General features: G+C 30.1%; 1 protein-coding gene across 1 annotated transcript; it reads right to left on the bottom strand.

Annotated features, from left to right (window-relative positions):
* Positions 1-37: 37 nt before the first annotated feature.
* LOC105323004 (receptor-type tyrosine-protein phosphatase epsilon) lies at positions 38-23,954 on the bottom strand. Its single transcript, XM_066067360.1, has 26 exons — positions 23,849-23,954; positions 22,932-23,171; positions 18,876-19,127; positions 17,210-17,344; positions 16,230-16,367; positions 15,798-15,938; positions 15,101-15,238; positions 14,820-14,917; positions 13,427-13,548; positions 12,922-12,968; positions 11,898-12,166; positions 11,058-11,145; positions 10,715-10,788; positions 10,530-10,566; positions 9,984-10,081; positions 9,625-9,753; positions 9,148-9,293; positions 5,958-6,093; positions 5,513-5,659; positions 4,947-5,040; positions 4,582-4,655; positions 3,775-3,909; positions 3,328-3,447; positions 3,014-3,153; positions 1,879-2,014; positions 38-812 (listed from the first exon to the last, which is right to left on the bottom strand). The coding sequence occupies exons 1-26, from the start codon at positions 23,898-23,900 to the stop codon at positions 735-737; spliced, it is 3,264 nt and encodes a 1,087-aa protein (XP_065923432.1). The 5' UTR covers positions 23,901-23,954; the 3' UTR covers positions 38-734.
* Positions 23,955-24,401: the final 447 nt, after the last annotated feature.

The raw sequence follows: 24,401 nt of genomic DNA, 5'->3' as shown, positions 1-24,401 counted from the left end.
TCATATGATTAAGGTTAACAAAGCACAGAGAGAGTAATTCAGTTAAAACCTTTAATAAAATAAATTTATAAAAACAAAGAAACTGGATAAACAAAATAAAAAAACATAGCATACTTTTAGATTACATTAGTATGGTCGTAAAATAACTTGTTTACTGGTTTATAATGAAACGGATGTGTGCTATTGACTTGGATTGTAATAAATCATTCAATAATTGTTTATTTGAAATAAGAACGATATTTTACCTCCTGGATTCTATTGTTATATTTTTTTTTGATTTTTCAAATGTTTACCATTTGTAAATCATTTATCTTTAAATGTATTTATATGAACCTATATTTCTTTAAATGACTTTAGATTAATCAATAATATTTGAATATAATATCATCTAATAGTACATCTACGTAATTATACATATTCAATAATCATATAGCCAACATTTCAAATATTCATCATGCATAGTTTATTCAGATAATAAATTCATTGATAAAGAATTGAACAATATAATATTATAATAGATATCTAAATTATAGCTACATGTACAATGATACAGCACTTTTTTCTCTGACTCATAAAATATTTGTAAGGGCCATTATTTAAAACAAAATACGAAATGAAATATTACACAATAGACAAAGTCATCATCATTATCATCATCATTATCATCATCATCATCATCATCACTATCCTCTTCCTCCTCATCATATAATTTTCCTTCTGCGACCAAACAAGTACTATTGATTAAAGTAAACATTCTCTGACGTGGCTTGCAGATGATCGTAAACAGTCTGGTAGATTAAACCATATTCATCCTATAAAAACATAAATCCAAAACATTCATTTTGTCTTGACACTTAAAACATAATCGGGAGATAAGAAATGAAGGCACAAACTCTTGTTTCATTATCATTCGCAAAACACCATTTTTGTAGGTTTTCTTGATATCCACAAAATTAAATGGTAATCAAGGAGGATAATCTGACACCAATGTGTGGCGAGGATACCATTATCAAGATATCTTAAGTCTCCTCGAATTATTACTTTTTCCAAAAGCACAAAAAATCATTTGATTGAAAATTTTAATTTTTTTTTTTACAAAATCACAGCTTTAATGACAATCTCGTGTATTTCAGTTGACACACAGAACCGACTAGTGCCCATCTAATAGAAAACAGATATTAACAAAATCAGGGTCTGCTTTCTGATCTCAAGCAGGCCCAAGACTGACATGAAACAGACCGAAAGCTGTCAAAGACAACAGTGTACTTCTGTATCGCTACTGAAAAAAGAATAAATATCTTTATATGTGTATTTTGAATGTTCAAGGGGCAGCCCTGTGCTATGTATGAATATATCACTTCTTTAAAGACCTTGTTGGCATCACAGTGATTTGACCAGTATTATGTATTTATACATGCATTTTTTCTCACTTCTGTTTCAAAAATTTTCAATTACACCCAAAGCATCCCCTTTCTAGATAAGAAAAAAAACCCAATTCTATCTCTATTTATTTGACATTTAGAATTCACGATAATATTGATTTAGTTAAATACGGAAAATCAAAAAATCCTAGCTTTCACAATAAACTAAGCACCCACAAGTACCTTGAAGGATATAACTGGAAAATAAACGTCATCGCATTGTTTATTGGTAAAATTGTAATTTCTTTTAAAAAAATGATGCATAGATTTTTTTAAATGTATGAACGTAGCTTTTACGTACCTGTGTGAAACATATATTTCAGTTTTCTGAAATTTTACTATTTTTCTGTCTTTATACGAAGCTCTTACTTTTTAAAGAAATTAATTTCTAAAAAAATGGCCACGCCCATCTAGTCCTCTTAACTTTTTATAAGTTCATGATTGTTTGACATAATACCTGTGTGGAACAGAACTCTGGTCTCCTTGTCTGTAGTTGTCGGACTGTTGTAAACACGTCAATGTTGTCGTCCATAGTAATTTGTTGTATGGAGTTAAACACAGCACAGAAGACACCACACAATGATGCACCGTCCCTGTTTCGATGGTAAAATGAATTAAAATGAACATTATTAAACAATATTTACATTTTCAGCTGTCATTGTTTGTGATAACGAATCAATTTTGAACCCTAAAACCAGATAACTTCATAAACACGATTGGCACAAAATGGGCGTATCTTACAACATATCTGAGACACGGTATTGGCTGCTCCGCGAAGTAATACAAAGCATGTGCTTCGTGAAAAAATAGTGGTTATAAAAATGTTGTTTTAAAGTATAGAAATTGGAAATAAAATAAATATAAGTAATACAAAAATAATTCGTTGAATATTATGAGGTGATAATTTCGGTCGGATCGTGGTCCAATCTATCATAAGGCCCTTCGGGCTTTATTTGATTTGACAACGCCCCGATCGAATTTATCACCTCATAATACTTAAAGAATCATTCCTCATTCTTTAATTATAAAAACGTCTGACATGACGTATAGCTAATTAAATACAAGAATTTTAAGTATTAGTTCTTTGATTTCAAACTGAAAAAATAAGCGATGTGTCTTTAACATAAGGTACTAAACATTTGTGTCCTGGTGGGCTGATTAAGCTCATTAATTTATTAATTTTTTCTTAAAAAGTCTTAAATTTCCTGCACACGACAAGGTGGATATACCATGTATTAACGTTTGTTACCGTTAAGCGACTAGACACATTAATACCACCTAAATGCACAATTTTAAGTAACTTTGTTTGAGCTTGTTACATTGATGAAATAGTTTATATATTAGGCATTATTTATTTTGTAGGTAACCATAAAGCTTCATCCATCCGAAGATAAAGATATTCTTCATAACATTCGGGTTTGCTTAAAATTATTCTTATTACATATAACAATCATCCTTACACCGAAATTTTTATATTTAAATCACTATGTGCTTATGAAATGGAGACGTTACTGAACCAATCTTAACATAAATCATTCAATCAATCAACCAATCACAACTTATAACTACTTATGATAAAGTAAAATACTAACTTGCTGACAACGGTTATTGGGCTATCATTAGGACAACTAAGTGCGAAAGAGACTAAGCTCCGAAGAGATGATGTGTCATGAACGTTCTGGGTTTTCAGCTCTGCTTTGGGTTCAGCTACTGTCACTTTGTGTGGTTCTTCCTAATACATTCAAAGATCAGAATTGAATAGTTACCACAATCTTCACATTTGGAATGACTTTTTCTCTATACTACAGGAACTGTTTTAACTTCTTTAAAACTTTTCTGGATAATAAGACTAAAACATAAAATATCACAGCAAAGTACTTTACTTCAAATTGAATTGTTATCTCACCCCTTCCTTATGAATGGAAATAACTGATAGTTTGACGTTATTGTCTTTGCTGGAGCTATGGACCACTTTGAACGGAGAAACAATCTTCTCAGATGAAGGCAAAGGCAACCAAGATTTAATCTAAATTTTAAACGATTGGTGTACATGACAATAACTTGGAAACATATCTTTGATTGAAAAAGTTTGTTCAGTTCAGCATTTTTATTCAATGTTTTAAAATATCTAAAACATGAAATTTAAAGGGAAATCTGCTATGAGAAAAACTTAAAGTTGTTTATTACTATTCACTCAAAAAGCTAGTCCAAGAACGGATTATATAAATTTCACTGTAAATGTTGAAAAAATACTAGTTGTGATATAATATCCTGATTTTTTTAAAGGAATATTTAAACAACAATTAAGTCAAATCATTTGAAAAACATATTTTGGAATATCTAAGACACTCACTTGGTCAATATTATGGAGAGGATCCATACAAATAGCAGTGCTACTTTCGTGGTCAATGAGCAGGCGCAGAAAATCAACAGCGTCCTCTGGTGTCGGATAGTGTGTAACAATAAATCCATTATCCGTGCTGTGTGACTGAAAAAAAAATCATGTCATATTTAGTTTATGAATATATAACTTTATTTTGAAACATTCGAAAAAAATAGTGATATATTTATTTGTATTTCGAAATTTTAATCCTAATATTGTAGTCATACATGAGAAATATATGACGTAGAAAAGATATGTGTGTATTTAGATAAAGTGTGTCAATTTGTATCATTAAAAACTAAATTTAAATCAATGCTCATACATGTACATCTAGTACATCTAGTGCAATATTTTTGTTTTAATTGTATTGCCTGATTCTTTTCATACTTATGTAACATAAGTAAATTCCGAGTGTTTAGGTATGGCCTAGTTTGTTGTTTTTTATTATTATTAGTATTTTTATTCACGCTTATTTTGAATGCAAACACTGTTCAACTTACATCTGTGTTTTTTAACATGTGTTATCTTGTAGATAGTGTAAAGTTATATGTTCTTTTATGTGTAGTTATATGAACAGAATTATATAAATACAAGAGTTTATAAGACATCGAATTCATATAATATATATAATATTAACATGTACTTTATTGAGATGATAAAGACTTGTTAGGTTCCATTGAAATGTATTGTATGAAATCTTTATTTCAATGTACATTCCTACTGCGTTCGTATGATCAAGTTCAAATTATATCATGAAGGCGTTCATATAAATCTTACTGAAACAACAATAGCGTTGATAAAACCTCCCCTTGTTGGCACGTTTGATGTCAGGTAGAGTCCATATTTGTCAACTGTTGAATGTGAAAAAAAATTAGAAACATTTATTATATTGATATTACAAACTAGTAATAAAAGTGAATAAATCATTGTTTAACTACATATGTAACTTTTTAATAAACAATGAGACAATAAAATATTGTTTAAAATTCATTAATTGATGTTAATAATTTCATAAAGTATAATGAGAAAATGATTTGATTTATTACATATTGTCGGTTTCATTTTTGTTTCTATCTGTGATTAACATCTAATGAAATCTGAAAACATGAGATAAATACATTTAAATAAGTGAGTATACTAACGAGGTAAAATAACATCTTTTCTCTGCTTTGGCATGTTTTGTTTGGCGAGTTTGTAATCATCGTTAGTATACATTGGGCAAACCTTCCTTAAAAGCTTCAAAAGAAAAGATTAAACAAGAGATTACACATAAACACAATAAACTAAATTTTCCACAAAATATTCACGCAAACAAAATATGCTTAAAAAAAAACATTCTTAAACAATAAAATATCAAAAATATAATTTGTGAATATTGGCAGCTAATTCTTGCCCACGAGTAAACACATTATTCCATGTATACTTTTTCTTTCAATGTAGATATAATTTTCAAACGTTTATCACATCTTTTTTTTTATTTCCAACAAGAAATTAATTAATGTTTTATATTTAGATTTCCAATCTGAATGAAAAAGACATCTGAAAATATTATATGAAAAACCTACACGATATTTATAAAATTTAAATTATAGAAATATAACATGTTTAAATTAAAAAAAAATAGTTTTAATCTCAATAAATGTTAACACTTGTATTAAAATATACAAGCTCAATCGTGTCTTAAAAGTTTTAATCTGAAATTCCTAACCTCATATTCCTTTCTTAGTCCAGAATAATTAGCAGGAGCATCCTTAAGCATTTGTGAAATTCTTTGACAAAACTTGACAGTGCCTTGAGGATCCGGCACAGCCTTGAAAGCTTCTTGTAAAGCCAGGAAAACCGTCATGTATTGTTCCTAAATGCACAAAAAAGAAATCGATAAACCTGTTTTGCATCTCATCGAATAGCTTCGTAATACTCTTTTTTAGTTACAAAAACATGTTCTGCTTAAATCTTTGTGTTTATTTGAGAGATATGCTAATGATATGCCACCTATTTGTGATATATACGACTTTTGCTTTATGTGTATGCATTTCACTGTTTCGAAATAAATGAACTATTACCCAAAACATCATAAAAAAAGATGTATCAATCAGTTGATCAATCGATTCGTGAGTCAGTCCATCAGTCACATTTTTTTTTACTTTACTTACATAAGTTTGTATCATATTCATTCTGTTGGCCCTCATTGTCTTCACATACTCTGCGACATTGACTCTGCCAGATTTTCTTCCGGCATGACAGAGAGAATCTAAAGCGATATATGTACCAGTTCGCCCAATTCCTGCACTGTAATGTCAAACCAATTGAAAATCAAGATTGTATAGAAATTCGATTTGATTTTCCCATTGATGTAAAATGCTAATCACTACTTTTGCGATACATAAGATATAATCAGTACTGAAGTAAAAAAAAATGGTTGACATATCATGAAACTCTACGTTTCTTGAAAACAACCGTAATTATAAAAGATAATAAAATACTTTACTTACCAGTCAACATGAATATAATGCCATTAATTTAATCAATATTTGACATCCCTTTTGATGCCGGTTTTTTCTTTTGGCACAGCCGTTTGTACGGGGAATAGTATTGTGAATATAAAAGTACTAAGTACAGACCCTGAAACGTACTACTACGTTTCATTCGGAACTCTCTGACAATTTAATTGTTTCAAATAAGCGCTCGTGTTAAACATTACTTTAAACTGTTTGTGATTGGCAAAACTCCTTTGAGACATTCTCGTGAAAAAAATCTACATGTATAAGAAATGATATACTTATCTTTTTACAAAATTGAATTAATTTTTAACAAACAAAAGAAAAGTACGCGTATATAAGAAGACTGAGACTATTCGGCTGTGTACAACCAGTACACATAATCTCGGACATCGGGTAGACCTGCACCTGGCTGAACCTGTCAATCAAACTCTGTGTATTCGTTTTCATTGGATGGTCACGCGACTCTTTTTTTGTCAATAGCCAATAGAAATTTAATGACTTCAAGGTAGTTGGAACCAGTATTTGATGATGCACACAATTTCAATGAAAGATTATTTAACATTAATTTGAACAAAATTAAATGTAAACATAGAAAGAAAATATACGGTTCATTTCTATGAAATGCGGGAAGTAAATTCTTCTGAATCTCGATTATTTTGTATCAACAAAATGTAAATATCCAGTGGCTTAAGAAAACAGTTTTTCATATACTTCTAGACCAATTCAAGCAGTCATGGAATAGTGAAATGTATAATTCATCAAAAGGTATTAACTATAGAATTTTTAAAACTACATTATCTTTGGAAAAATACTTATTAGATCTGCCATACAAATATCAGAAATCTTTTTGTATGTTTAGAACAAGTAATGCTAAATTGCCTATAGAACGAGGTAGATGGTATGATATACCTCGTGAAAACCGTATATGTACCATATGTAACTGTATTGAGATAGGAGATGAATTTCATTATTTATTTCATTGTACAGATGTAACAATTAAAGATAAGAGATTTTTATATACACCTTCATACTTCTACACACAACCAAATGTTTACAAATTTCAACAACTCTTTAATACTAGTAATAAAAAATTGTTGATTAATCTGTGTAAATTCATTAAAGTTATAATTGAGAGAGTTAGCTCTCTAGGTTAATTGTTTATCATACTTTTTTCCCTTTTTCATTTTTTTCACTTTTGTATTGTCACTCCAATGCATGCAATGTATGTATTATATGTATTATTGTTCAAAAAATTTTTTTTGTGATTTTTCTCAACACTGTAATTTATGCAGTTCAGAGAATAAAGAAATTGTCATTGTCATTGTCATTAAAAATAGTTCTACAAGTTATTATTCTAATTATTCAAACACTGATAACGGAAAACAACAAGTAATTAACACACTGAAATTTTCCTAAAATGTACACATGCAATGAATTATAATGGGAATCTATATGCATGGTACTTAATTCAAATAAATTATGATAGATATATTGTACGCCGTTATGCGGGGCGCCGATTATGTATACGAATATTGAGACAAAAATCAAAATCATTTTTTATTTTTTGTTCTTTCCGAAATGCGAAATAGTAATGACAACTTTCTTTATTGTTTAATCCATTGATTTTTTTCTGTGATATTATGTATGGAACATTTATTTACGCGAATGAATCGACATAAAAAAAAAATAATCGGTTGTTTTATAGCATTTTCTAACTTATGTGACTAATTTCATTTTACATAACTTTCAAAATTATCAATGTAAATAATTACAGGTTTATTTACAGTTAGTATTTTTACATTGTATTCTCTGAAACCAATAAAAATATCAACGTGAGAAGAAAAAACAAATCCCGCCGAATACTGAAAAACCGATTTCAGTTTGTAATCATACGGATTTTATTTTTGGTATTGAATATTGTGTTACGGTAGCTTTTTTCTCTGGAATTTTTATTATTTACGACACTAATAAGAATCATGTATATTTCTTTTGAGATAAAATATATTTATAGAAGTAATATTTTTGGCGAATTCTGTGAATAAAAAAAATTTTGCTTTAAGGTACTTCACTACACCGAGACTTATACTTTTTAAGACACTACGTCACAGGATGGCGATTTACATGTTTTGTTAAACTGTTTGTATCAATCAATTCAGATGTATACCGTCATAGCTCAGTGGTTAAAGTATCAGGCTTGTGAACCGCAGGTCATTAGTTCGAATCCACCTGGGGCTTTTGTTCATGTTTACTGAATGAAATTTTTGAAAATATCATTTTTTATCTAAAATTGCACATTTTTTCGCCTATTTGACATTTATACTTCTTATCCATCATGCTTTCTATCAAAATCAAGCAATTTTCTGCTGATTTGAGAACATATTTCAAGGTAAAGTGAGGCACCTTAAATATAAGTACCAAATTAATTTAATTAATAAATTCAATACTTCTGTACATGTATGTGTCTAGTATCAGTATTTCTATTATATCGTGTTTTCTTAAAACGAATTCTTACTAACAGAGTCGGGGTAAAAATCCGAGAGGACCCGAATCGATCAGGATAAAAGCGTGTCCAAAGCGTGTGAAAAGCGAGCAAATCGTTTCGTGCGAGAATCGTTTCGTGTAAACCGTTCAGCGTTTCGTGTAAATCGTTTAGCGTTTCGGGCAAAGCGTGCAGCGTTTCGTGTAAACCGTTCAGCGTTTCGTGTGAACCGTTTAGCGAGCGGGTAGCGAGCGTGCAGCGAGCGTGTGGTGTAGTAGTACGTTTCAGGGTCTGTACTAAGGTTATGAAATTATCGTCTTTAGAAGATGTTCTGTGGAATTCATTAAATTAATATTAACTCACCTGCAATGAACTAAAGTAGGTGCAACGTCCTGATTGGAGTGTTCATGGGTCACATGACTGTGAAATATGACTAAGCACAGTGGATCCGGGGTCCCGTGATCAGGCCACGTGGTATAATGGAATTGGCTCACCACGTATGAATTCATCTTTAAAAAAAAGTTATATCTCTATATCAATATTTTAAATATTTTTGATAGATGGAAAATAACATCAAAACACATTGATTTTAAATACCAGAAAATGCATGCTTTTTAAATATATTTTAATCAAATAATTTATTAATATGTAAAACATTTGTATTTCATAGCACCCTCTGCGTTTTGCAATTTATTCATTTCTAAATTTAAAAGCACGGGATTTTCGATCAAACTGGATAGCTAGACAGAACAGAAACTCAACAAACTCTCAAAACAAGAAGCTACATGTACTCTAATGCAAAACAATTCAAAATTAAACAAAAAACCGAAAAAAACTTACCGCTTTTTGAGAAACTTGGAATTTTCTCAAAGTATAAAACGCATATTGCTTTTCCTCCATCGACTTGACAGAAATCGTGCCATATATTTCTTTATTACCAAGGTCTGGCCAGTATTGATGACATTTTATCTAAATAACGTACAATAAATTTTTAACATTTCAGTTAAGTATTGGTATTCATTCCAAAAAGTTAAGGTACAAATTTTTCGATAATGTAAATAATCATATAAATGTTTTAACAAATTTTTATATTCAAATGCAAATCGCAATGGATTAAATTAGGTTTAAAGAAAAAAAAAACATCCTTGGAGTTTTAAAAAAGGCATATATTTCTATTTTTTACATATTTGATATGGTACCTTTCTTCCCTCCCTTAGATTTGTTAACATGATTATCTGCTTGACTTGATCTTGGCAGACCATCTCCCAGAAATCACCCAAAGTATTTTCCTTAGGGCCTGTAATCGAAATTAAATTGCTCTGTTATATCAAAATGAGATTACTTTTAAGGCATTATTTTTCCTAAAGAGATTTGAGGTTTTACAAAATTTCGAAAATTGTAATATGTTCCTTTATATAATTACAGTTAAAAATCCTTTTAGAAATTATCATACTCTTCAATTTCTCTATGAAAAATCAAGAGAGTTAGAATAATCAATTAATCAATGTCCATTACAGACATTGTCATTGGATCTCAGTACTAATTTTGACTTTACAGTTTGGGATACATGTACATGTATGTACATCATCTTGTTTGCATTTCGTTTAAAAAGATACCTGTGTTAAAAATGTGCTTAACAAGAAACCCATGTAAGCCTTGAATTTCAGATTTTTTTTATTGTTTATTGGTATTGTTGTTGCACAATAAAAGTGCAGTAGAGAAATACAATCAAGTAATGATGTTACCTTGTGATGCTATGTACTCATTTTTCCGTTCTTGTCCCTACAATAAATTTATGCCGTCAAAACATTTTTTTTAAGTTCAATACTTTTTTCTGATTATTTCCTTATACACGCTATATAATTCATTGATACATCCTTGCAGTTGATGTCCAAAAAGTTGATGTAACAAAACAATGTAGAAGACTTACATCAATGTAATTAGCGTTTATATAACCACTATCTGACCCTGCATTCTTTCTCAGAATCACTCTTGAATGGTCATCTGTTAAGTATAAAACCAAACAGTTACGTTGATGGTTTGATGGTCGAAGTATAACAGCTGTTTACTTATTCAAGTAAAATCAATCTATTAGCAAAACAACGTAATTAATGTTAGAATAGGAGATTGCAGAAGTTGAATCGAATTTGATTACAACTACATTCTTACTAAGTATTATCAATAGATTACAAAGATAACTTTTGCATTATCAAACGTTGTTTTAATTTTGTGTCAATATAATTTGAAAATAAACTGTATACACTAATACCCACAGGGGAATGTTGTTTTAAATCTGTTCTTGGGAACGTTAACTTGAAGTTTTCCGGTGTCACAGGGATATCTTTCACCGTATGGTAGAGACTAGAAAAAAAGCAACTGTTATATCAAGGTAAAGAACGATCGCAAAACTAAATTATTTTTTGAATGGTATCTATTCTGCTACGTAGAACAAAGTATTTTTCTTCTTAATATAACCCAGAAGTAAAAAGATTGTTATAATATCAAATATTTAAAACTCATGGCATGATATTTTTTTTTATTTGCGCTTTGAAGTCAAGGAAACACAATTAAACAACCCGCAATCATTAATTTGTAAGACAGAGTATTACCTGTACTTAAAATACTTCCGAGTTATTTAGATGATGAATTTCAAAATGACGAATATCTGAAGATTTTGACAATTGGTATTCAAGCCAGTTTTGATGAGCTGTGTTTTTGCGATATCATCTCAACTCAATTACAGTATACATTTATATAACATTTAAAGATGAGTCATTAGTTCAGAAATCGAAAAAAAGATTTAAGATTGTATGTATTCTGGAAAACAATTAATTTAAAACATTTGTACTTTAAAGAACAAGATATAAGATATAACAAATGCATAATTTTGTATATTTTCATAATTGAACATATTTGAGATGAAAGTTTTATTATAATGTAAAAATAAATGTACATCTTTCATTAAATCAAATTCCTATCATTTAGACAATGTTATTGCGGAATGATGAAAGAACTAATAAAGTATTTGGTGGGGGCATTTTCTGTTGCGTTTCACCCTTCTTTAAATGCGCAATATAACATTGTTCAATTTATAAACAAAAAACAAGACTTACAGCATACTCTCTCTTGAATCCGTCGTCATCATCCTTTCTCTTTTTCATGATGGCAGAACCAATATCTTTTATCAAGATGTCGGGACAAAACTGTTCATTGGCATACATATCCCCATAAGGATTCTCCTCATGGATTTTCTCATCGATGTCAACGTCCGGAGATAGGTCCATGTAAGCTTTTTTTATTCCACTTTTCGCTGAGCTTTGAGCACCTTCCTTGTTTCCGTTCAGATTTGAGAAATGATCATCAGCGTTTTCGTACCGGATTCCTTCAAAAGACAACAGATGTATTGCAATAAATTACTGTCGGTCTGTCTGTGTCTATCTCTCCAAAATTCTTTGATGTTAGTTGATAACTGTCAAAACATTACTATGTTGACAATGATACAAGGTATGTGTAAAATGTTCTTGCTTCGCTCACTCCAACGGTACATGTATCACCGTAAAACATCGCAAGTTCTGAATATTGCATATTTTTATAACAAAGGACTGTTTTATCCTTGTACTCATTGAATGTAATCTTTTTAAAAAGGTGTATTTTAAACAATGAATAAGAAAAAACCATATATAGTTAGACTTTGTTCAAAAAATGAGTTTTTAAGTTCTTTTCATTAAAGAGATTATTTGCGGCCATGCATTTACCATTAACAACCTTCTGCAATTGTAATTAATAAAAATGTGTACATTTATCTACTATTAACAATCTTAATGAATAATCTTATTAATGCTTTTTTTTTATCTCTGCTTACTACAGTATTTATTACATGAGATTTAAGCACAATATTTGTACATGGAGTCAGTTTTCAGCAAATTCCTCATTTATCATCAAATTGATCAACACACATGCACACACAATATAACAATTACATTAATGCGATCGTTAAAATGCTATTTTAAGTTTTGAAAATCAAAGGTATATAATTATTTGGATTACAGGAAGAGCTTGGCTTGGTTTGCTTAATTTTGTTACCTTTGACTAACGCTTCTATTGGGATGAAAATCGTATCTTAAAAAAAAAACCTACTTGTTTTTGGTTGATGTTGAGAATGCTGATTCGTTTGTTGTCCTCTCCTATGTAAAATTAGAAACTTGATAATTTATACAGATTGTTTAAAGCGTGTATGCAATAATACATGAAAATATGATAAAACTTCAGATAGAAAAGAAATAAACGTTGTCGAGAAAACTTTTACAATGTTATTCAATCATTGGTCTAATGAATGACATGTATACTAATCGTTGATGTTCTCACACAAAATATGTTTCCAATTTTAATAAAAAGGAATACTGTGATGTATAAAGGCGTATCACGAAATTTGATGGCTTATAGTGATATGAAATGACTATTAGAAATTTGTGAAAGACTTTGAGTGACAATACGAAGTGTCAAAATCACATCAATCATACTTTAAAGAGTAATGTTTTCCGTAATTTTACTTTGCTAAAATCAATTATTAATAAAAAATTCTTAATTGAAAACTTCAAATACACAAATCTTGAAAAAGAAACAATGTACAAAAGACACATACTTCCTACACACAATAACAACAACAGCTACTACAACAACAAACAACACTCCAAGGGATCCTCCTATGGCGACAGGCGTTATGCTGTTTCCGTTTTCTCCATTGTCCTGTGCTGATCCCCTTAACTTGCAAAAAAACACCTTTCTTTATTGTTACGATACTGAAAGCAATATGAGCTGCAATTTTTATGCTGATTTTTTTTTTTTCAAATATGTTTTTTTTCTACTAAAATGACGTAAAAAATTATGGTTTTTTAATTTCTGTCAGCATTTTTAGTTGGAAAAGCCGATAAGAAGTCTTGATTGGAGCAAAATTGAATTATTGTCATCCTGTACAAAATTAGATTGCTATATATTCTCTAGAAAAGAAATCTTTTTTTCTGGCAAAAGTTATTGATTTTTTCAAGTTTTTTTTATCGTAAAAGTTTTAGTTACATGCAGACTTTGCGTACTAGCAGGTTTTTGCAACCGACTAAAATTCTAAAAAATACAGCCTATATTGCTTTAAAGAAGATCAACTTTGAAAATAATGATTATTAGCACCTTCAGTTTAAATTTCAACATTATGTTATGCCATTATAGTTGATAATTTTGAAAAGATTATATAACTGATGCACCATTTCATTGTTGATCTTTTCATTCATATTTGTTAGTAGCCGCTTAGGACAAATGGGACTAATAGAATCATTAATTATTACGAGTGTCGGATAGTGAATTTCCACCGAGGGGACAAGATTCGCGGTCTAGGACGAGGCTCTGCCGAGTCCTAGAGCGTGAATCTTGGGCCCGAGGTGGAATTTTACTATTCCACACGAGTATATAATGAATTATTATTTTTCTCGCATTATTTTACATTAAAAATCCATGTCTGACAACTTTCTGCTACGACCTTTAAAAGATTACTTTCAGTTTATCCCTCCGCGTGTTTCAAATAGGGCAAGTCAAAATGAGAGCACACGACAGTTTTATCAATAAAAATATAATAAATTGTAATTAACTAAGCAAAACAATTACTTAATGAATTATCTTAATCAATCATTTTGCATTTCCCTACAGCAGACAACGTTTGTGTAAGACAGAAAAATCTCACACTGCTGTCTCATACTGGACAAGCCGATCTCACACCGCTGATACTCGAGAGAATATAACATAACAGACGTATTATAATCAGTTTATCATAAAGTTGAAAAACCATTTTTGTTTTGTTTTGTTCCGATCATGTCATGCAGATAACAAATTGATTTAACCATTTCTCAATGAATATGTGAACTTAACACACCAAACGTTATGACTTCGGTAGGTTTCCTTAAATACTCAAATACATTTCACGTTATATGAATTAAGATACCAATTCGTATGTCCTCATAAAATAGAACTACTGACTTTAAGAATGCTACCTTAAGACACTCTCCACTTTCAGCGTCACATGTTTGGTTGAGGCAAGAAGTGCTGCAGGTAAAGTTGCAATCCGGTCCATAGTAGGTATGAGCGCATGCTATAAAAAAAGTTAATTCATGCGTTTTAAAAGTGTTGTCTTCTTTCTTTATTTTTTTTACTATAGATAAAACCCCGAAGTATATAACATCATACTGGATTTGATTCATTGACGTATCGGTTAAACAAATTCATGACTATTCATTAAATATTCGGTAGTCCACATAAAAATTTTGTATTTTACTTTTGTTACAGTAGATTCCTTCATGGCCTGAGGCACACCCCGACGGACACTCTCCATTTTTCTTGTTACACGGAACTCCTTTGTTACATTGACCGCACAAGTAGCTGCAATTTCTTCCATAACTTGAGCCCTTACATTCTAGCGTTAAAAAATCAGTTTTATAGAGATAAATTTTAATCAACTTTTGTTTAAAACAATTTTCTGTTATATTTCTTGTATTTTTTTAAATGAATTATAACTGAAAAGTGTATTCATATTTTCAATCCCCTGTTATACATATGACACAAAATGAAAATATAATTTTTCGACTTATTGATTTGAATTATTGTATTCATTTTTTTTTTTAATTTAAATTGATTATTAAACTATCATTTTCAAATAAATTGTCTGAAGTTCTCTTAGTTTATTGATGAAATAAAATATCTTTTTTGGTGAAACCCATAACTACTCCTAACTCATACACTGACCATCCCACTCCAAATAAGTATAATTTTTCATGGCAAAATCGAAGGTCAAACATACAGATGAATATCTATATTGATATAAATATGTATAAATAAAAATGTACATTATCATTACTATCATTATTCACACCTAAATCAATGCTTCAATAGAAAGTTATCACACCCTATCTTGAACCAGAACATATCATTCTTTTAGAATATAATTGCGTAAAAAAGAAAGGTATTACAAGTACTTTGTATACACAGAGGAGGTTCCCATCCCTCTGCACAACCGCTATCACAAGCACCAGTCTTTTTATCACAGGTCTTTGACATGTAACAATTCTCACTGCAGTTTTGCAAACAATTTCTTCCGTATAAACCTGGAGAACATTCTTCAAAAAAAAAAAAAATCTAACGCATTTTGAAAAAAATTCAAACAGCTTATGGTTGAAAAAGAAGAAAGCATTATTCCATCATGGTATTTTAAAGAAAGAAAATAATTCTATAAATTAGATGGAATTGAATATTTTTGTACATTCTCGTCCTATATAACATTATATAATATTTAAAAAAATATATGCATACGAGCATTACTTTCTCTCTGACTCAATATTACAAGTAAACGTAAATCAATTCATTTTTTTTCTAAGATGTATAGCTGTGCATTGTGATTTTGTACCAACCTCGTTTACACCTAGTTTTACGAAACCCAGCCTCACACCCATTGCGACAAGTCCCGTTGACATGGTCACATTGTTCTCCATTCAGACAATGTCCACAGTCTTCCGAACATCCAGCCCCATACTTGTTGTCCTGACATTCTGCAAAGTAAGTATCTACCATTTAACGTTGTCTAATGTGAACCTTATTCATACAATTTTTTTATGTGATTGATCAACCAATGATATTTGAAATATTTTATATTCACAATCACAAAATCTTAAGCTTTATTTATATATTTTTTTTTTAGAAATTTCATTACTTGAATTTTTTGAAAATCGATTTATCTATTATAGTTGGAAAAACATTGCATACTTTACACTACCAGCCCTCCATATCGTTATTATTTTCAACAAATATTTTTGACACCAAAGAATTATTTGATACTTATAGTGAAAATAAGCCACAATTTCTTTAAAACATAATATTCATTACTTTTTAAATAAACCTTATTTCATGTTTCATAAAAAAAATATTTACAAGTTAATTACGATATATGTTATAAACGCCAAACCTAATATTTTCGCAATCTCAAGCTTTTTCTTCGAAATTCGGAAGAATAATTGCCCTTTTTTTTATTTCAACATTTATTCAACTATTAAGAAAAAGGTTGTCTAATTTTTTGTGTGCTCCAACCTATGCTTCATCTATTAATGTTACTGAAAAAAGAAAATAGCAATTAATATCGTTTATTTTTCAATTCATCATCTTTTTGCTACACATTATTTAACGGATGTAATCTCTTACATCTGATAAATTAAAGTTCGATTAAAGTTGTCTGATATTTAATCAATCTAGCGTTACCGTTACACGTTGCGCGAGATATAATTACATCCGGACTACTTGCAATCAATGCAAGGCAAATTATTTAAACTCAAGATATAATCACGTGAATTGAGTAAGTATTAAATGCATTTCTTAAATATCAATACTTAATACCTACGTTCTTCACATTCTAAACCTCGGTATCCGTCTTCACAGCTAAAACAAACACCCGTGTCGATGTGGCAAAAGCTGTTATTACATCGCATTGGACACTGCATGGAACAGGTCTCACCATAACGGTCAAGAGGGCAACCTATAAAACCAAAATATTGTTGTTGGATCAGAGAATAGTTAATCGTTCTGTGATTTTAATCGTCAACGCAACAATATGCAACTAACATCATATATATGGTCCAAAAAAGTGTGGCACCATTTATTTCCTATCTGCATATTGCAATGTAGTGCATTTAGCTTTGTTTGTGTGTGTGATTAATATATGTTTTCGTTGATCTGTCAAATTGTGACGTCCATTAATTCGTTATATCCGTCAAGTTTACAGCATGAAATAGAGACTTGGGGAATAGAATTCACTTCGCTGTAAGTGTCAATTCATTATAAGCGTGTTCGCTATAACCGTGTTTTACTGTATATATTTATATACATTGCGCATGGCTTGTAAACTTAATTTCATTGAGCATCAGAAACTAGTTCTCCAATCTTGACAGTTTCTTGTGTATAAGGTATGAACAAGAGACACATTATGTGAATAAATGACCCTTTACCTTCACCTTTTTTATTTTGAAGTATATATATACTATTGCAATCTTAAAATTTCTTCATTCTATCCCACATAGAAACTAAGAACAATAAGCATCTTTTTTTTCTTAAAAAAAAGGACTTAGGACCAATCAAACAATAATATTGTTTTAAGAGCGCAGCTTCATTAATTAAACTGCGAAACAGTATCGAATGAATCTTTAAAACATTAACGCTGCTGCTGATTAACGCTTTACATTACATTCACTTCTTTAAAATACGAGGGTTGTTCGTAAAATACATTTACTCTTAGTCCCTTAGACTCCGACCACCGACTTGTTTATGTACCGTCGTAAACAAATAATTTATTATTTTGTAATATTACTTTGCTTTATTATTGTTTGTCGGCGTCCTCAATGTTTATGCCAATTCACTGAAATTCGTCACGTAGAAAGGACAATATTTGTGTTGTCTCAACAATTTCAGAACAACCCTAATACATAAAATTGAGGTCAGGTTAATATACTCATTACGATAGTATTGTCAGAAATATTAATATGTAATATGTACAAGTGCATTTTCCAGACAGGCAACAATACGTGATATTGCAGATTTTAATGCAATAAAAATAACGTTTAATGAAACGACAGCAGGTACATATATATTATATCATGTACGTGCCTACGATATATATTGAGATTTAAATTATGTCCTTTCAATATTAATAAGACTTTCCTTAATTTAAGTCCTCGTCTAAGTGTACGATGTATTATTTACTGCAGAAAGTGTTAAAAGTCTTTTTTTTTAATTTCTACATATGAAATTGACTATCTTAAGAAAAGAAAACAACTCGAAATAGTTATGATAAGATATGAAATAAAGACTATTAAACAATGGCTATGAATGTTCATTTTACAAATGTAATACCATTAGCTCAAATGTTGTAAACTTTAATTTAGAACTGGTTGAACACAATTGCATTGGCTAATAAAACCTTCTGTTTTACGCTATTGAAATTGTTTTATACTAAGCAAACTGTTTGATGTGTCTTAGTATAGTATAAATATTGTTAGTTAGAAATAACTTACCATATACTTCAAATTCACACAATTCATTGTAAGCATATTCTGAGTAGTCATCTGGTTTATTGCTTGATGTCCTGTTGTTGTAGTAGATGACGTATCTGCCATAGTGAGTACAGTTTATAGTTAACACAGCAGGAATTGTATACTTGGTAAACTTGTTGTCCTTAAAACAGAGAACACCGTCTTCTTTTTCCGTTGTGTTCGATATATACACAGAAAATCCTAGGAATCTACCGACATAACCATGCGCAGGGCCTATATTATAATAAGAAATGTAAGTTGGTAAAAATTATTATAAGAAAGTAGTCAACGGCGTAAAAATGCATATGACCTAAACATACATTTACTTAGAGCATGCCCATGATCATGATTGCGAATATTTAGGCATGATTGTTTATTACTCTTTGCATTTTGAATACCAATGGAACTGTGTATTCTACATGACCATTCACTTTTCTACAACTTCTGTAGTATTACTATTTTTTCTCTTCCTTATGTTTATTGACATATATTATCTTGTTGTATTATAATAGTATATATATCTTTTTGGACCATTGACATTACAATTTACGCAACTATGCTAGTGTACCTCATTTACCATTGTTTGTTAATGGTTTGAGAGAATAAATTAAATTGAAAATAAAATTGAATTGACACATTTCAAGAAAATGATAATTTATATGAATAGCTTTAGTGTAAAAACCTTATACTTAAACCATGGGGTGTAATATCAAGGATCTAGTAAAAACAGTTATTCTAAAGTGACAAGAAAAAAAATATAAAGAGTATTTAGTGTTATGGAAAGAAGATGTTGTTTTAAAAAAAAGACTGCAACACGTGAACCATTTCAATGCGTTTAGTATGTAAATTGTTTTTTTCTATGAAACATGTTAACAATCGTATCATTAAACATAACCCTATTTGCCAAAATTTAAATCCAAGAAAAAATAATATAACTATATAAACATATCCAGAAATCCGATTGGTCTTTCAGATGACATCGTTTTTCGCTCATCTAAGCTGATAGCTCAAGTGAGCATTTCATATCACATCACAACGCAAGATGGGCAAAACCGAATGCACTAACAACATACATGTATTATAAAATATTATTCATTCTATAGGGTATTCAGTACGATCCCTTCGAAATGTTTAATAACATATAATGTAACGTATTTTGTTTAGATGCGCAGCATTTTCAGTCTAAAGGGAGATTATAATTGCTGCTAGAAATATATATATATATATATATATATATATATATATATATATATATATATATATATATATATATATATATATATATATATATATATATATATATATATAATGTAAAAATAAATGGTTCTCTTTCTTTTCTTTTTTTAAAATAATTACAATTTTCTATTTACTACCCGTATCTGAGAGTCAAGCCATATTTGAGAGTCAAACATGAGTTATAAGCAAGATACAGAGCTTTGTGCACAATGCTATGTTTGTACACAGAGATGAAATCATGCTTCAGTTCGTGTATATTTTAAATGCTGAATTGGAAAAACTAAGTTTAAAAATATTAAATTGAATGTGTAGTCTGTCCCGAGATATTTATTCCATCTCTTTTTGATGATTACAGATGAAAGGAAAAAATGTCCAAAATATCTGACAAAATAGCATTTCATCCTTTTGCAGTCATAAATGTTTACAGGAACGAAATCAAATTTCTTACAGAGATCTATACTAGGAAATGTTTACATATTTTAACCATTCGGAAGTCAATTAGAATACCTCACACAATTTTTCGACGTTATCGACCGGGCTGAATTATGGCTGTTGCAATGCAAAATCCCAGTAGACTTTCTATTTTTGGGTGTGTCTTGAAACCTGAAGCGGAAGAGGGGGCGTTTCAAAACAGATAACCTGGACATTTTTTAGTTGAGTGGATGAATGTAGTTTGAGTACAAAGGTATATATGATTATCAAAATATCAAGCGAAAAAGTCGTGAAAGCAAAAACTCGGGCAAGAGTATAATTAACTTATGTGAACGAAAACATGACTCAAACAAAGCTCTGTATCTTGCTTATAGTTCTTTGATTGACGCTGATATTTTTGATGATCATAAAAAATGCCTCGCTTTAGGGATGATATGTTGCTCTACTTTCTGGTGCCCTTTCTTATACGATGAATTATACAAAAATCTACAAAATTGAATATTGTAAGTAAATAAAAACGACGTCTTTAAGGTAAAGATCTATTAAATGAAAAAAATGCCTACAGGTCTATGAAATTCAAGATATAAATTCTTGTAGTGATGCTTCATAAAATATTTTTGTTTCATAGGATGAACTTGGGCTTAAATTTTTGGTAAACACAATGAAAAATTATGTTTTAAACTGTCATTTTTGATGTAAAATGAAGAAATTAAGAAAGAAATTTCGGAGTTATGACAATTTTTGACTAACAAAATATATCTAGAATGCCGACAGTCTCCCCCAAAACGGAATTCAACAAGCTCTTGGCCTCCTCTTTAAATTGATGTCAAATTGAATATAGGTATCGGAATTACTTTTCTAATGATTTAACAAAGAATGTCTGTTTTTTTTATTCTACATAATTCATTTTAAGCCGTAAAGTACGGGAAAAAGATTATTCAAGTCAATTATGACGTCATAATAGTTCTAGCACCAAAAATACATCCTGGAATCATTAACTAAATCTTGATTTTGAACCGATTTCCATAGTTCTGAAACATTATTATCATGAAGATAAAAGCACTGTCGTTGTTCTTTAAAAAAAGTGCAGCGGAAAACCATATTTGTTTGTATCCATTAGTTGTTTTTGAAAAGAGATGAAAATGATCGGTAAAATAAAATGAGATACAAAGAGTGATGTGCATGTCAATACATTAGAATTATAGCTCTTTAACACACAATTTGACAACATTTTCAGTTAAAGTTATTCATAAGTCAAATGAATAAGGTTATGAAACGTCATATGAAATGAGAACCCACGTATAGTAAACGACAATCGTTTTTAATGGAGAAGACCACTAGAATTTGAATGTTTTTTAATTTGAGAAATTTACAATATTGAGGTGCAATTTTCTTATTCACATATAGGATTTGTTTAAAAAAAACAATACATCTAGTTAGTAGTTGAAAGTGTGTGGCTTGATGTTATCAGGTATTTTAATCGCTTTATAAAGTAGTGTGTGTGTGTGGAGGGGGGGGGGGCAGTTAAAATAAAGGGAACTGGAAGTTGACTGCGAATCCCTACCAAACATTTAGTATTATATATTGCATACGATCTCATTTTCAAAAAAATGGTATTTCATACAGGTAAATATAAGTTTTGATTCCAAGGAAGTTCACCAATATTTTACTTCAGATATAATCACGTTATTTGCCTTTTATATTCCACATAACAAATCACCAGCCCCGTAAAGTAAAGTAGTGTCGATTGTGTACATGTCAACATGGCGACTTTCGATCTGCACGTGAATTTAACATACATGTACTTCATTATCCTAGGTATGTTAGCTTGTTTGATTAAAAGTCTTTGGCAAGAAAGCAACAACAGTAGTACATTTTCTGAATAATGTACTGGCACCAATTATACCAGTAGATTGTGTCTAAAATTTAAAACGTTTGAAACTGTACCACACATTTCTTAACATAATATATGTGAAATATAATGGTGGAGATTACATAATTGTATGGTTCAAAAGTCAAATATGACAAGTTTCTATTTTGTTTTACATAAATCGTTTCAATTTCAGCGCTTTTGAATATTACATGTGCAAATGGCATGGAATACCGATACCGAATCAGATAATCTAGTGTGTGTTCTCTTGTCTACCAATAATCCTGCACAGGAACCAGGCTACCTGTAGTAATGCACATGTTGATTTTTTTCAAATATTTCCGGTTTAACGTAGCTTATTTATTTATTACTTTATTTACTCTTGTGTGTGTGTGAGAGAGAGAGAGAGAGAGAGAGAGAGAGAGAGAGAGAGAGAGAGGGAGAGAGAGAGAGAGGGGGGTATGTGAGATTGATAGAGAACACATTAAAATAAAACTTACCCCAAGTAGCACCATCTGTTCTATAGTATGTCGTGATGTGATGTATACCTAATATTGCACCGAGGTCAACGCGCCAAGTAGCTATTTTTTCCTTATCTTCAGATTGTGTACATTGAAGTGCAGTGTATGAAAGATTTGATTTCATTCCATCAACCGCCTTCGATGCGTTAAGAATTGACCCAAAGTCCTTATTTGTGTAGGGATGCAATTGCCAAGCCTTCTTGTGTACAGCAATATTATCTGAAAAACAAAACAATTAAATGTCATAACATGAACGATTTGGAAATGAATGCAGTTGTCTCTCTTTTTTTTCTTGAAATAAAATGATGTTGTTTCTTTATGAACATTTTATGAAAGGTTTGTTTATCAATAAAATGGGGATTCAATGCTATGTTTATAGCGCATACTATTTTTGTTTTTGAATACTTGTTTTCAAACCAACTATTTATCAAAATTTTCATGTTGACCCCTTTTTTTAAAGATATTTGGAGAGCTAACACATTTAAAACACTTTTAAACGGACTGTCAGGTAAAATGTTCAATTGTGAGTTTTTATTCGATTCTGTTCAACTGCTACGTAAAAAGCATAAAACCAATTAATTACAGTTGTGGCTGAAAAAAAGTATTCATTTGCAGCTATAAAACCTTTATACACTTACTGTTTTAGATATGAGACTAAATATTCTAAAACCTATTAAAAAATTTCTATTCAATAGAAATGAATAAAAGACAAGGTTATATTAAAGAAAAATATGACCTCTTTTTGAATTAAATATATAAAAAAAGTTTTTGCTGTTTAATGGCCTTTCAATATATTAGATGTATCTATATACAGATGATAAATAATAGTTAAAATTAAAAAACGAAATTTACCGCTGAATCATCTAAATTCTATAACTGTAAAGCAAAGTACGTACCATAGGTAAATACTATCCATGGTATACTGAACAAGTATAAACTCCTCAACATTTCGTACGTAAGGATACGATGAGAAAGAAGAAGTACTGAGGAAATTAAGGGTATCTGCAAATAGACCAGTAACAAATCCTACAAGTTTAAGGATATTATCTGCTTTAAGATATCATAGCTTTCAGTTATAAATCATATTTTGATGACCCGTTGGAAACAATATTTCAATAAACTTTGCCCTTTTCTAAGAAAGGTACTATTACGGCACTGCAAAGTCAGTACATTAAAACTTTTATTTAATCTATTTTATTTAATTCATTTAATTGAACATAAAAACCCACAAACAATAAGAACCCCCCCCCCCCCTGAAATAGATACCTTGAATAAGTACATTTATAAACATATGTTAGTAATGCACTTTTTTTTTAGAATTCATACATATTTCTCGTACATATTTAAAGAATATTAATACTATTTTCATTAATTAATATTCTTTTAAGTAAATAAATCATCATTTAAGAAACCCCAGACAATAAAGAAAGAAGATATGTTTTATGCTCT

Source organism: Magallana gigas, chromosome 1 (genome assembly GCF_963853765.1).
Source record: "Magallana gigas chromosome 1, xbMagGiga1.1, whole genome shotgun sequence".
NCBI classification, from domain to species: domain Eukaryota; kingdom Metazoa; phylum Mollusca; class Bivalvia; order Ostreida; family Ostreidae; genus Magallana; species Magallana gigas.
This window is presented reverse-complemented; position numbering and strand designations above follow the sequence as displayed.